General features: G+C 37.4%; 1 protein-coding gene across 1 annotated transcript in view; it reads right to left on the bottom strand.

Annotated features, from left to right (window-relative positions):
- Positions 1–13,650, bottom strand: part of scn12aa (sodium channel, voltage gated, type XII, alpha a) — a 48,761-nt gene that overhangs the window by 19,999 nt on the left and 15,112 nt on the right. The window contains exons 6-14 of the mRNA XM_073815012.1: positions 11,046–11,137; positions 10,731–10,973; positions 10,421–10,484; positions 6,980–7,121; positions 5,799–5,996; positions 3,278–3,457; positions 2,835–3,185; positions 2,548–2,674; positions 2,130–2,368 (exon numbers count right to left, since the gene is read on the bottom strand). Of these exons, the coding sequence (XP_073671113.1) occupies positions 2,130–2,368; positions 2,548–2,674; positions 2,835–3,185; positions 3,278–3,457; positions 5,799–5,996; positions 6,980–7,121; positions 10,421–10,484; positions 10,731–10,973; positions 11,046–11,137 (1,636 nt within the window). The remainder of the gene's footprint in view (positions 1–2,129; positions 2,369–2,547; positions 2,675–2,834; positions 3,186–3,277; positions 3,458–5,798; positions 5,997–6,979; positions 7,122–10,420; positions 10,485–10,730; positions 10,974–11,045; positions 11,138–13,650) is intronic.

Genomic DNA, 13,650 nt, shown 5'->3' with positions numbered 1-13,650 from the left:
ATATACAGTGGTGTGAAAAAGTGTTGGTCCCCTAAAATTAATAACTGGTTGGGCCACTTTTAGCAACAACAACTGCAATCAAGCGTGTGTGATAACTTGCAATGAGTCTCTTACAGCACTGTGGAGGAATTTTGGTCAACTCATCTTTGCAGAATTGTTGTAATTCAGCCACATTGGAGGGTTTTTGAGCATGAACCGTCTTTTTAAGGTCATGCCACAGAATCTCAATAGGATTGAGGTCAGGACTTTGACTAGGCCACTTTAAAGTCTTCATTTTGTTTTTCTTCAGCCATTCAGAGGTGGACTTGCTGGTGTGTTTTGGATCATTGTCCTGCTGCAGAACCCAAGTTCACTTCAGATTGAGGTCACAAACAGATGGCCGAACATTGTCCTTCAGGAATTTTTGTTAAGACAGCAGAATTCATGGTTCCATTTTAAGTCTGCCAGGTCCTAAAGCAGCAAACAACCCCAGACCATCACACTATCACCACCATATTTTACTCTTGGTATGATGTTCTTTCCTAAATGCTGTGTTTCTTTTACGCCACACATAATGAGACGCACACCTTTCAAAAAGTTCAACTTTTGTCTCGTCAGTCCACAAAGTATTTTCCCAAAAGTCTTGGGAATCATCAAGATGTTTTCTGGCAAAACTGAGACGAGCCTTTATGTTCTTTTTGTTCAGGAGGGTTTTCATCTTGGAACTCTGCAATGCAGGCAACTTTTGCCCAGTCTCTTTCTTATGGTGGGGTCATGAACTCTGACCTTAACTGAGGCAAGTGACGCTTGCAGTTCTTTGGATGTTGTTGTGGGGTCTTTTAAGACCTCTTGGATGACTTGCCGCTGTGCTCTTGGAGTAATTTTGTTCAGCCAGATACTCCTGGGAAGGATCACCACTGTTCCATGTTTTTGCCAATTTCTTTGGATCTCAACATGATGTGTAGCTTTTGAGGATCTTTTGGTCTACTTCACTTTGTCAGGCAGGTTCTATTTAAAGGAATTGTCTACTCATTTTCAATATTAAAATATGTTATTAACTTATGTAAGGAGAGTTGATACATCCCTCTATCATCTGTGTGCGTGCACGTAAGCGCTATATTGTATGGCGGAACAGCACTTTTGGGAGTACTTCAACTCGCCTGAAAAATCCGCTCCCCTTCTCCCTCTCATAATGGGAGAGGGAGGGTGTTACTGCGCCGAGTTGAAGTACTCCCAAAAGTGCTGTTCCGCCATACAATATAGTTCCTCTTTTAAATCCGCTCAGAAAAGCGCTACGTTTTATTTTGTACCACCAAACCTGCTCGTATAACTACTCGTCTTAAATAGGAAAAACGTTGATGTGTTTGGTCACTTCTAACTTTATCTCTGAGTGGTACCATTGAATGAATGGGGCTAAGCTAAATGCTATCGAAGTGTCGCAGCGCGCTCCAGCGCTTACGTGCACGCACACAGATGATAGAGGGATGTATCAACTCTTCTTACATAAGGTAATAACGTATTTTAATATTGAAAATGAGTAGACTATTCCTTTAAGTGATTTCTTGATTGCGAACAGCTGTGGGTGTGGCAGTAATCAGGCCTGGGTGTGGCTTGAGAAACTGAATTTAGGTGTGATAAAACAAAGTTATGTTTTAACACCACACCAAAATGTCAGACGGACATGTGGAAGCACGAATCTTTGAATTAGATTAAAACATTCAGGACGGTATACCTCTCAGAAAACGTACAAATAAAGATCATTTTAGATGTTTAATGACTATTTAGAGCGTTGGGGATCGCTAGATGAGGGCGTTATTTGCTTATTTTTATGAAAACCTTAATTTTGATCAAAATCGATATTTATACTTTCTCTCGCCTGTAGCTCAAAGTTAGATTGTGCCCATTCAGACTAATTTTGCCAGTACGGGTCACATATTTTTTTTGCCAAGCCTCCTTAAATTCTTCTCAAAGCTAAGTTTCAGTTTATAATCCAAACACACCAATGCATACCTTTTTTTTAAGCATCTTTAATATTGTTTTAATAAAGAGCAAATATTCTTTAAAGTGGGACATCACTTTTGGCCTTCACAATTTAAATGATGAATATTAATGACTGTCATGAGACAAACACTCAAAAATGTCATCCTCACCAGGTTTCCAACGCTAAGCATGCTGTTGAATTCTTCAGTCATGGGGTAATGCTCCAGTGCCATGAACAATGTGTTGAGCACAATGCAAGTGGTAATAGCTAAATCAAGGATGGGATCCATCACCATGACTTTAACCCCCTCCTTCAGTCTCAGCCAGGCTGGAGAACACCCCCAGATCAAATACTTTTTTGCAAATTCATACCAGGATGGAGGACATTTCTGACGGGCTTCTTCGAGCTCTAAGAGGACCAGAAAGATAAAGATTATTAGATGAGTAACTATGAATCTATCATAACATAAAAGTAGATGACTAAAAACTTTAATGTCTGTTATTTTAAAAAGGTTATCTAGACAGAAATCAGATTTAATTGAGTTTGCAGCATCCCACATCAGATGCTTTTCAGAACAGACATCTCACCATCCATAGCATCACTGAAGAAGCTAATGGAGCTCAGCCCTCTCTTCCTGTGAGGGGGTGGGGCTTCCTCATGCAAATTAACCGTCTGTTTGGTAGCAGTGCTTTGTTCTTTATGACACACTTGCTCCTGTCCATCAAAATGAACGACATAGCCATTAACACATCTGTCTTTTTTTAAAGCCCAAAGAACTGCCCTGTCTAAATACTCTACGTAAAGAGCAAGAACATCAGTCTAAGAACTTTTGCAATATCAAACATGTAGACATTAAGCCATATGCCTCACTGACCATGTCCTCTTTGACCTTGTCCATGCTCATGGCAGGCAGTAAGGTTGGGGTGTGCGGCCCAACACCCGTGACGCCATTCTGGTCCAGAGAAACGTTCAGTCTACCATTAAGGGTAAGGAGGGGCGTCAGCACCTGCGACGAGTGACTTCTGATGCTGCCTGTACGACGCTTCTGCCATGGTGTTGCCATGGAGCCCGCCCGGCTCCGCCCATCATCGTGGACACTGCGCTCATCGTCTGCAAAGTCGGCCTCGGAGTTGTTGCGTGGCCGGAAGGTGAAGATGCTGATTTGGCTTCCTCGACGAGTGCTCAGAGGATGTGAGGAGAGCGTCGCCAAGAAAGGGTGAGCTGGCTGGAAGAGAGGGTTTTAAAATTTAGCTGTACAGAATAAGGTAGACCTTTTAAATCCTTTAAAGTCACAAGTAAAAAAATAAAAACACGTACTTTCTCATCAAACTTTGATGCTTGGATATCTGGGTTGTCCTCCACGTCCTCTGACAGCGTTCCGTGGGATCTTGCTCTGCTGCGACATTGCTTCACAGAGTCTTTCCGAGAAAAAGTAGATGGTGATATTTCTGCTTCTCTGGTCATCTCTGCTTCTTTCCTACGCTGTTTTGCTAATGTCTAATGCCAAAGAACATAAAACTGTCAACAGATCTGCTAGAAATGTGCTTTGCCATTATGCAGAAAATTACGAATACATTTATCTGCTGCTTATTTGTTTCTGCATATTGAAGAATCAGATGCATATCACACTGTAAAAAGAATACTGTGAAATCTACAGCAACTTGCTGGCAGCAACTGGCAAGTAAGTTGCTGTAGTCTACTTTACAGTAAACTTACTGTAGATTTAATCACAGTTAAAAGTCTATGCTGTAGTTTTATATGACAGTAATAATCGCAGTACTGTTTAATTGCAATTAGAGTGCTTTATTTTTTCATGCAGCAAATATTTTACAACTGTAATGAGCATTACTGCTCATTATCTGTGATCTTTATTATTTTAAAAAATTATGTGCCCTGATAATCTTTAATCAAAAACACAAATCTCCTCCCCTCCTCAAAACAATCTCTCTTTACTTCCGGTCATATGGTAATCACAGTGATTAGCAACATGACCCATCTTCAAACAATCCAATCAGATATCAATATTATTATCGACATATTCCAATCCAGCACTACCTTATTTCTTTTCAGAGGCTGGTTTCACTCTGATATATACGTCATCACGGGGAAAGTTAGGAAGTTGATACTTCCGTTTCATTGCAACTTTAAAGTTACAATTCATAACTTTCTTTGGTTAAAAATGAAACAAAATCAGTTTTTGAAATGTTTAAAACTGTCTTCTTGTTAAAACCACAAGGCTATAGTAATGATTCTGCACTCTAAAAAAAATCCGTAAAAAACGGACAAAGTACTGTGTAAATATGAAGGAATTTTCCGTATTTATGTTTTACAGGCATTTATCTGTTTTTTTAATAACATGTTGCATTATGGGTGCAACAACTCCTGCTGCAATCTTTCACTTCTGCCTCTCTATCACCATCTCTGTTTGAAACCTAAAATTACAACTTGCTTGCAGAGTTATTTTCTAACATGGATGATGTTTAACTTCTAAACAAATGCTGTCGGAACAAGATACAAGTGTTCAACTATTCCAGCATCCACACATGTGATTTAGTAGACAAATCTTCTTTCTGACGTGACGTGTAAGTCAAATGGATATTTAATATATATATAATTGATATATATAAATGATATATAATTACCACAACATTTATTACATTAAATCTACAGTTTGTGTTTGTTTTAGATTCATTTGAAGTCACCACTATGGTGATTAGTGTTCCCTTTAGTTAGCCTTTTGTCCCTTGACCTTCCAGAACTGACTCTGCTCTTTCACCATTACAACTTGTTTGTTGCTTGAGTAAGTGGAAGTGTCTATGATGTCATCTATGCTGTTTTTATGTAATGCTGCCTAGCATTTAAATATGAAATTATAAAATAAGAATTAAGAACTGTAATGTACAAGAGTGACACTCTATGCTGATCTAATAAGACACTGTATTGAATAAGATTTCTGCAAATGTGTCAGCTGTGGCTTTTGCTTCAGAGACATCAACACTTTAGATACAAATCTCAACAATGGTGAGAGTAAATGTTAAGAAAGAGTTTTTCACAATCCTGGTACCCAGCATGCATTGCGGCATGAAGCTTTGTTGTTGATTGTCACCATTGTTGCATTTCATAGCCAGATTGAAGTGTCCCTAAAGGCTACGGACAATGTTCTGTAAATCTACGGACAGTGTTCTATGAATCTACAGAATGTTCAGTTTTTGAATAAACAGAAATGTCTGTAAACATAACGGAAAAAAAAATGTGCCGGTAATTTTCTGCCAGGACATTATCCGTTTTTAACATTTTTTTAGAGTGTGGGTTCTGGGATGAAAGTTGAGATTCTGGGTACAATATTGCTGGTAATGTCACCTTACTTAAGGGTAAGGGTCTAACTTAATTTGATTTCAAGCCATGTTTAGCAAGAACCTCTTTAAGTAACTTGTGTTTCAAACAGAGATGGCAATATAAAGGCAAAAGTTATGGATTGCCGCTTTTAAGAAACACAGTAGTTCAACACGAAAATGAAAATTAGCCCATATTTACTCACCCTCAAGCCATGCATTGGATAGTGTCACTATAAAGTAGATTTTTTACTCTGTAAACTATGATCACTGCCAACAGCCGGATGTGCAAATCTAGTTAAAATACTTCATCTCAGAAGACATGGATGTGTTTTTTCGAGCTTTAAAAACTAATGCCATTACAAAGCTAAAGTCCAGTTATTTATATTTCTTTGACTGTGTCATATACACCTAGGATGGCTTGAGGGTGAGTAAATTATGGGCTTATTTTTATTTTATTTTTAATTTTCAGCATTGATTTCAAATGTCAATGGCAGGTTAAATACCCTCTGCTCCTTGCGTAGCTGCTCCATTGCCAGCTGAAACTCTCTCTCTTTAGCCCAGGCCTCTGCGATGGTCGCCTGATTTTGTTCCTCATAAGCCATGGCCACCACGGCAAGGATCAAATTCACCAGGTAAAAGGAACCCAGAAAGATCACCAACACAAAGAAAATCATGTAGGTCTTGCCTGCGGACCGCAAAGTCTGCCAGAGAAATGAAAATTACTTTTTATCATATATTTATTATTATTATGGTTTCTTATTTAGAATATTTTTTTATTATTATTATTATTATCTTTTATATTTCTGTTATTTTAACATGAACAAAAGTCATTAAAAAACGCATCTATGGCCTGTTATGGAAAATAATTTTGACTTGTCCTGTTGGTTGAGTTTGTTTGACAGTTTTTGACAGCATTTGCTTCACAGTCACTTCCTGGTAAGCAAGGTAACCAGGTTAATTTGAGTTTAAAGACTGGATTAACTTTGCACAGATCTGTTAGTTGGGTTTCAGTGTGGCAAAATAAGGATACCTATTCTCACAATTCATCCCATGTTTAACTCAAACTTAAAAAATAAGAGTGTTATTTATAATATAAATGCATGAAAATGTTTTTTATTAATAATAAAAAATATTGTAAGTTATACTAAGTAAATATATGAATTTGAATCATAATAATAATGCAATAATAAAATATTAATAAAGATAATAATAATAATAATAATAATAATAATAAACTATTAATAACATTCCAATTTAATAATAATAATGTCTTAATAATAATTATAAATCAATATTTCTTAATTTCACTCCACAAAATACTGGGTTGTTTTTAACCCAGCACTGGGTCAAAAAGAGACTAACTCAACCTACTGGTTTTTAATTAACTTATGCTGGGGTTGTTTTAACCCAAATTCCTGTGTTCTTTTAACCCATTGTTGGGTCAAATATAAAAATGTTCTGGGTTGCCTTGGTTTGTCCCTTTTTGACCCAATTCTGGGTTAAAAACAACCCAGCATTTTTTTTTTTTTTGTGTAATTACAGGACAATCCTCTATTTTGGGATGGGTGGCAATGTGCTAGTTCCATGTAAAGTTTATATTATAGATATTCTTTTGAAAGCTAACCCTATAACAGAAGTTGATCTTTGACATTAATTCACACTACTGTTATGGGGTGCAATGTACCTGATGATAAAGGTTTTCCCAGTAGTCCTGTGTCATTAATCTGAAGAGAGCCAGAAAGGCCCAGCCAAAAGTATCAAAACTCGTGTAGCCGTAGTTTGGGTTCCTACTCGTTTTTAAACAGTCGAACCCATCAGGACACTTCCTGTAAGGGGTAAAACATGAAAATATTACAAGTGTGAGAAACAAAGAAAATTGTGAATCTTATTTTGAAACATTGCAAAACATCTTATTGGTCCTTACTTTTATTTAAAAAAAAAACAATATATACTGAAGATAAATAAAATCATTTTGGTCCCATAAGAGGACACAGCAGGTCACAAACAGATTATAAGGAAACAGACGGTTATTGAGTAAATTTTTTATATTTCGGACATAGTTCATCCTTTCTTTCCTTCTGTTACCATGGCGACATTAGGGTTGAGCGACAGGCCAAGTAAAGAACGAACACATGTCAATCAGACAGAGAGGGATCATTCAGTAATGCTGCTGCAAACAGCTGGACAGCAGAGACTCAAAACCAGGCCATCTGTAAATCTCTCGCCCGAAAACACAGAGAGAGAGACAGAGAGCGAGATCCATGATCTTCCTTACTATGTGTTCAGATTTAAATAAAACAGTGCAGTAACATTTACAATACTTTTTAGTCAAGTCGATCTTATTTGTAATTATTGCATGTTTGTTCCAGCTCACTGTCATGGGCAGATAAAGTTAACAGGTTAATCCTGTACAGTAGGTAAGAACAGGGTTGTCATGACGACAAAGGTACTGAGGTCTCTATAGTAACAGTTTCTCAGAGGTGGTTGCCGCAGGAAACAAGCTCTTGGGTTTAAGTCCCTTAAATATTTAACTGCTTACGAATTTATGCAAGCAATATAAAACTTAATATTATGTTTGGATATAAGAGACTCAACTTAAACAAAACTTTTTTACTCTACTTATGTATCTTTGTACATAAAATTCAAATATTTATATGGAAAGAATATAACAAGATTGAGCAACTGGTATGTAACGCTCAATTTGGCCATTCTGGCAACAGAAGTCCTGCCTTCCAGTTAAAAGAACCAATCATCAATCCATTAAGCCTGACGATTTTCTGGCATAGGGGCTTGCCAACCTGTGTGTATGCTCAGTACCAGAAAGGACCTTAAAAAGAGTTTTAACGCAATTTGATCTTAAGAAACAAAAGTTGTGGTACATTGGATGTCAGGTTTAATTTCCAAGTTGGTTGGAAATAATTAAATTTAATTGTGACTAGCACACAATTTTAGATTTCTTTTTTTATCATTCAAGTAGATAGGACTTTAGTCTTCATTTTAGACTGAAATAGCTGCACAGTGTTGCAAACGGAGCGCGACTTCCATAAAGAGACTTTGTTGACTTTCACTTAAAGTGAGAAAATTTAAGTTGATAAAACTTAATTATTTTAAAGAATTATAAAATAAAAAATATTTTTTTTAAGAAGATCCAAATTTCACTTTTTACAGTGTAGTGCATGTTCTTGTATAAGAAAGTCTTTTAATAGTCCCTATAAAATTAAAATGAAGTATGGATGTATTAGCACTTCCCTCACTTCAACCAATAAAGAATCAATGATTTTTACGACATCATTCTGTACTTCAACTTCTCATCAGATTCCAGTTTACTGTTATGTACAGCAATTATATGCCATAAAGGCGGTACAGAATCTGAAAATGCAATGTAAAGACACTTTATAACTCAGTCTTACGTCATGTGTGGGGTTTTACTCGCTGTATTCATTACACTGCATTTTATCAGCCCTGATACAGTGAAAGAGAGAGAGAGAGTGAAAAAGAGCTGTCCTAATCCCCAATGTTCGGTTGTCATAAAAACAGCCATTAACAAACCAACAAAAGCGCTTAAAAGAGATCAGATGTGAATACAGAGGGAAATCCTCATGTTGAGTAGTATGATCCTGGAAGAACAGAGTTAAATAAATCATATCACAAACATATACAAAATACTACCAAAGTTTCTTATTGGATGCACTGGAGGGTAATGTAAAAGCATGTAAAGGCCTTAATTTTATGTTTAAAAATATATAAATGATTGAGTGAGTGTGTCAGTATCATCAGAGGAGTTATGGGCCTTTTTACAGTAGTTGCAAGTTTCAATACTCGGAAAGCAGCTAAATGCGGGTGGTGTGACGGGTAACAAAACTATGGGGCATATTTAAAGTCACGCGCACTTATAATGTCTGGTGTGGTCACCCCTAAAAATTCCTAAATTTTTTGTTAATCGCTTTCAATTCTTGGTCATTAGTTTACCTCAAAACAGTGCAGAGTATAACATTAACGCAGATGGGTATTTAGTACAGTAAAATCCCTGAACTAGCCCTGGCACTGTGGCATCATTCTGTGGCTCTGGTCTGACCGGTGCTGCTGGGATTTAAGAGATTATTTCACTAAATATTGCAGATCGGAAAGAGACAGCCACATGCACACTGAAAGACTTTCACTCTTTCAGATGTTTATATTCCAATATGGACCCTTTCTCAGCCAAATACTAATTAATTTGTTTATTTATTTTTATATTTCCACTATTCCAGCATCTATGGCTAAATTCATGACGAGAACCAGTTAATCTGCAACATAAAGGTCAATAGGTTCAATCCTCAGTGAACACACATACTGAAAAAAGAAAAGTATAGATTAAATGCACAAGTTGCTTTTAAAAATAAACTGTACAGTAAATGTAAATGTGTGTGAATACTTTGTGATAAATTTAAGAGATAGTTCACCAAAAAATTTAAATTCTGTCCTCGTTTACCCACCATCTTGTTGTTACAAACCTGTATAAATTACTTTGTTTTGCTGAACACAAAGGAAGATTTTCGAAGAATGTTTGTAACAAACAGATCTGGGGCACCATTGACTTCAACCATAGTAGAAAAATAATAATACTATGGAAGTGAATGGTGCCCCAGATCTGTTTGGATAAAAACTTTCTTCAAATTATTTTCTGTTGTGTTCACCAGAACAAAGAAATGTAACAACTTAAGTGTAAATAAACAATGACAGAATTTCTGTTTTTAGGTGAACCATCCCTTAAGGCTGGGGTGGGGAACCCTGGTCCCGGAGGACCACTGTCCTGCACAGTATAGTTCCAACCATAATCAAAAAAAATCCAATCAAAGCCTTCCGGATTACTTGGAAATGAAATGCAGGTGTGTTTGATAAGGGTTGAAACTAAACTGTGCAAGACATTGGCCCTCCAGGACCCAGAGTTCCCCACCCCTGCCTTAAGGGAATGTTTAGCCATCTGACCTGCGACATTTACATTATATCTCTTCAGATTTATATGCAGACGATGCTTCAGAATCAGAAACCAAGTAAGCAAAAAAGACTGAACTTCTGAAGATTTCTGCTCTCTGGTTGGGAGTAAGAGGAGTAATTAAATGAAGTAAGAGGAGAGATAACATACCCAGCATCAGTGCTGTATCCACATATTAAGGCATCCTTTGATCCTTCAATTTTGTAGAAGTTGTCTGGGAAACAGCAAAGAGGTTAATTCAATCACATTTCAAAGACATATCAAATCACTGACACGTTTAAAATGTCACTTTTTAGTGAAACTTTAATTACTTTTACATTTATTTATTTATTAGAAACTTGTTTGGATCATGCATCATCTCTATATGACAGGTTATTAAAGGGGAGGAGTTAAAATAAAAGGGATTGCTGACATCAGCCAAATATTAATGTGCATGAAATCGACTAAATATCGATTGAACCTTCATTGGTTAAGAAATCCTTTAAGGAAAGCCAAGTCTTATTGTTACAGACGAAGCTCCCGTTGCCAGGGTAGGTGGAGTTGACACAGTAGGCGGGGCTACGGACACACTTCTGCCGTAGGATGCCCATGAAAAGCTGTAGACCAATCAGAGCAAAGACGCTAAGACAGAAAACAGTGAGGATCATCACGTCCGCTAGCTTTTTAACTGACTGGATGAGGGCACCGACGATGGTCTTTAAACCTACAGAAAAAGAATAGAGTCAAAGACATGACTGTATAAACTAAACCTTATAAAACTGAAGAGTTCCCTCACCTGGGATCACCGATATTGTTTTAAGGGCACGCAAAACTCTGAACGTCCGTAATGCTGACACATTTCCTAGGTCCACAAACTCTGTCACATATCTATAAAGATAAAGTAAAAAGCAGACATGATCCAATCTAGTTTGTTTCGGCAGAAGAGCAGAATTATACTGAACCAGAGTGAATATAAAGAGTTCAGATGCTACGCCGCTAAACACCAACTCTGTCAAAAAGAGATAATGATGGCAACCGAATGCTCTCTACATGTATACGTTCATCAAATAATTTTGATTCAAATCCGCCTAATCCTGGCCTCAAGACATTCAAAAATACAGTAATTTTACCGTGGGTTCAAACCAGCCGTGTTTGAGGCGTCAAAATCGCGTCTACCGTGCCTAGTTTGCCACTAAAACAGTTTGAATTTACTTGCTTCATTCGAGACATTCATGCGGAAATTCACGTCATGGGAGTTTCTGCAATCACTCACTGCTAGAGCAAGCTCCTGATTGGTTAACGCGGCGCATTTTTCCGACAAAGTTAAAAAAATTTAACGCTCAATTCGCGCCGCACTTAACACCTCATTCGCGCCACGAGACCTCCAGACGCGCGTCAACGTGTCTTCACATTGACTTAACATTGAAATCACTTGCGCTAGACGCCTCTACCGCATCTGGTGTGAACGCAGCATTAGGCACAATCTATTATATTTAAAAGGCTACAGGAACAACGCAATTAACAAGAAGACGCACTTAGGGGGTTTTGCATCTGAACTCTTCATATTCCTTTGTCAATTCAAAACAACTTTAACTTATTTAGTCGAATTTACAGTAGAAGTCTTTTTGGGTCCAAAGAAATGTACCCGACCTGAAATAACCCGAATCACTTTTTTTCCGAACCCGACATCCATATATATTTTTATTTTTAAAGAAAGACTCGACCCTAGATAGACCCGGCAAAATTAGACCAAGTCCGACCCAGTGGGAATTTTTTTAACCTGACTGGACCCGCATGTAAACAGCACCGACGTGTGTGCAGTCTGCATCCCCATACGGTGGCCTCGCAAACAATTTGGCTGCTGCTCCATTTATTTGTATTTGTTATCTGACAACCACACCAAGGTGCAGTGTGTATTCAAAATTGTTGGTCATTGAGGTCTGGCTCAATGAAAATAAGCACTTTTGGCAAGGGGAGGGGGGAGGGTTGGGAAAGGACTCAATGTACAGACGCAAGATAGTTCGGGTCTGTTCGGCAAAAACACATTCCTTTTAAATGACCTGAGACCAGATGCCGCTAATAATATAACCGACCCGTGTCCGAGACACATATGAAACTTTTAGACCCAAACCTGCTCAGGTCCCGGGTTGGACCACGGGTTTGGACCAGTTAAAGCCTGTTTACAGTACTGCATTTACAATGGAAATTTACAAATGGAAAAATTCATTTCTGGATGGTTAAAACAGAAATTCTTCCAAAATTTTATTTTGTAAAGTCTGTCTTGGGAACGTCTGAATTACAATGATGACCATCTCAATTTGCATTATCAGCATAATTCCTGCATGTAAATGGGGTTTGTTCTTGCCATTTGTTGTACTCATGCATGTAACATTACAGGTTAAATAATTCAAAAATTATTTAATTTAGTCATTATTTACTCACCCTCATGTTGTTTAAACCAGTGTTTGAATTGGGGGGTCCAAAGATTTTGGGGGGTCCAGCTAAGCCCCCCCCCCCCCATTTCATAAAGTAAGATGTGATCCTTGTCCAAAATTTTCCAAGCCCTTAACCCGATCCTAAATCTAACAATCTGTCAATTCCTTCAGAAAGCAACATTTACATTTAATTCAGACAGAGATCTTTTGGATTCGTTTATTGTGAAATTGGGACAAATAATGAACAGTATTGCTTAGTGGCAGCACAGCATGAGAATTTTAAATTCATGTACAGGTAGTATTTTATTTTGATAAAAACCAGATGACCCCAGCCCCATTTATATTTATATGTTTTATAGGGATCCCTCAACGCTTATAGGAGGTCTGGGACCACCCCAGCCCCTCTCAATTCGAACTCTGGTTCAAACCCTAATTGCTTAATTTCTGTCATGAGTGTGGAGGACAGAACCCAAGTGCAGACAGCGCTCAACCAAAAGACTTTTATTATATAACAGGAACACCCTCGAGGGGGTTAACAAGGCAAGAATATAAATGATAACATATAACAAGACATGGCAAGGCAAAACAAAACAGGACCCATTACTGTGTCAGACATGACAAGACAGGAGAGCACGAGGTACACAAAACATATGATCCATTATTTAATAAAAGTCTTGAACGACATGAGGGTGAGTAAAGAATGACAAAATTAAATTTTTGGATGAATTTACCATTTAATGTGAGTTAAAATACTTTAAAGCTGCTGATTCTGTCAGATTTATTTTTGTGCAAAATTTTATTTTCTATTGTTGTTAACTCTATCAAGATAATGTTAATAAGTGATTGAATTACATCATATAATATTAAAGTCTTGTGGTTGCTCTTTTTAGAGATGTGTGTATTTTTACATTTATTTATCCCAGTTCAAGGCATCGTCCAATGAACTATGATTTTCAAACATGATAT

The sequence above is a fragment of the Paramisgurnus dabryanus genome, chromosome 6 (assembly GCF_030506205.2).
Source record: "Paramisgurnus dabryanus chromosome 6, PD_genome_1.1, whole genome shotgun sequence".
Taxonomy (NCBI): Eukaryota; Metazoa; Chordata; class Actinopteri; order Cypriniformes; family Cobitidae; genus Paramisgurnus; species Paramisgurnus dabryanus.
Note: the sequence above shows the minus strand (reverse complement) of the source record. Positions and strands in the feature narration are given on the sequence as shown.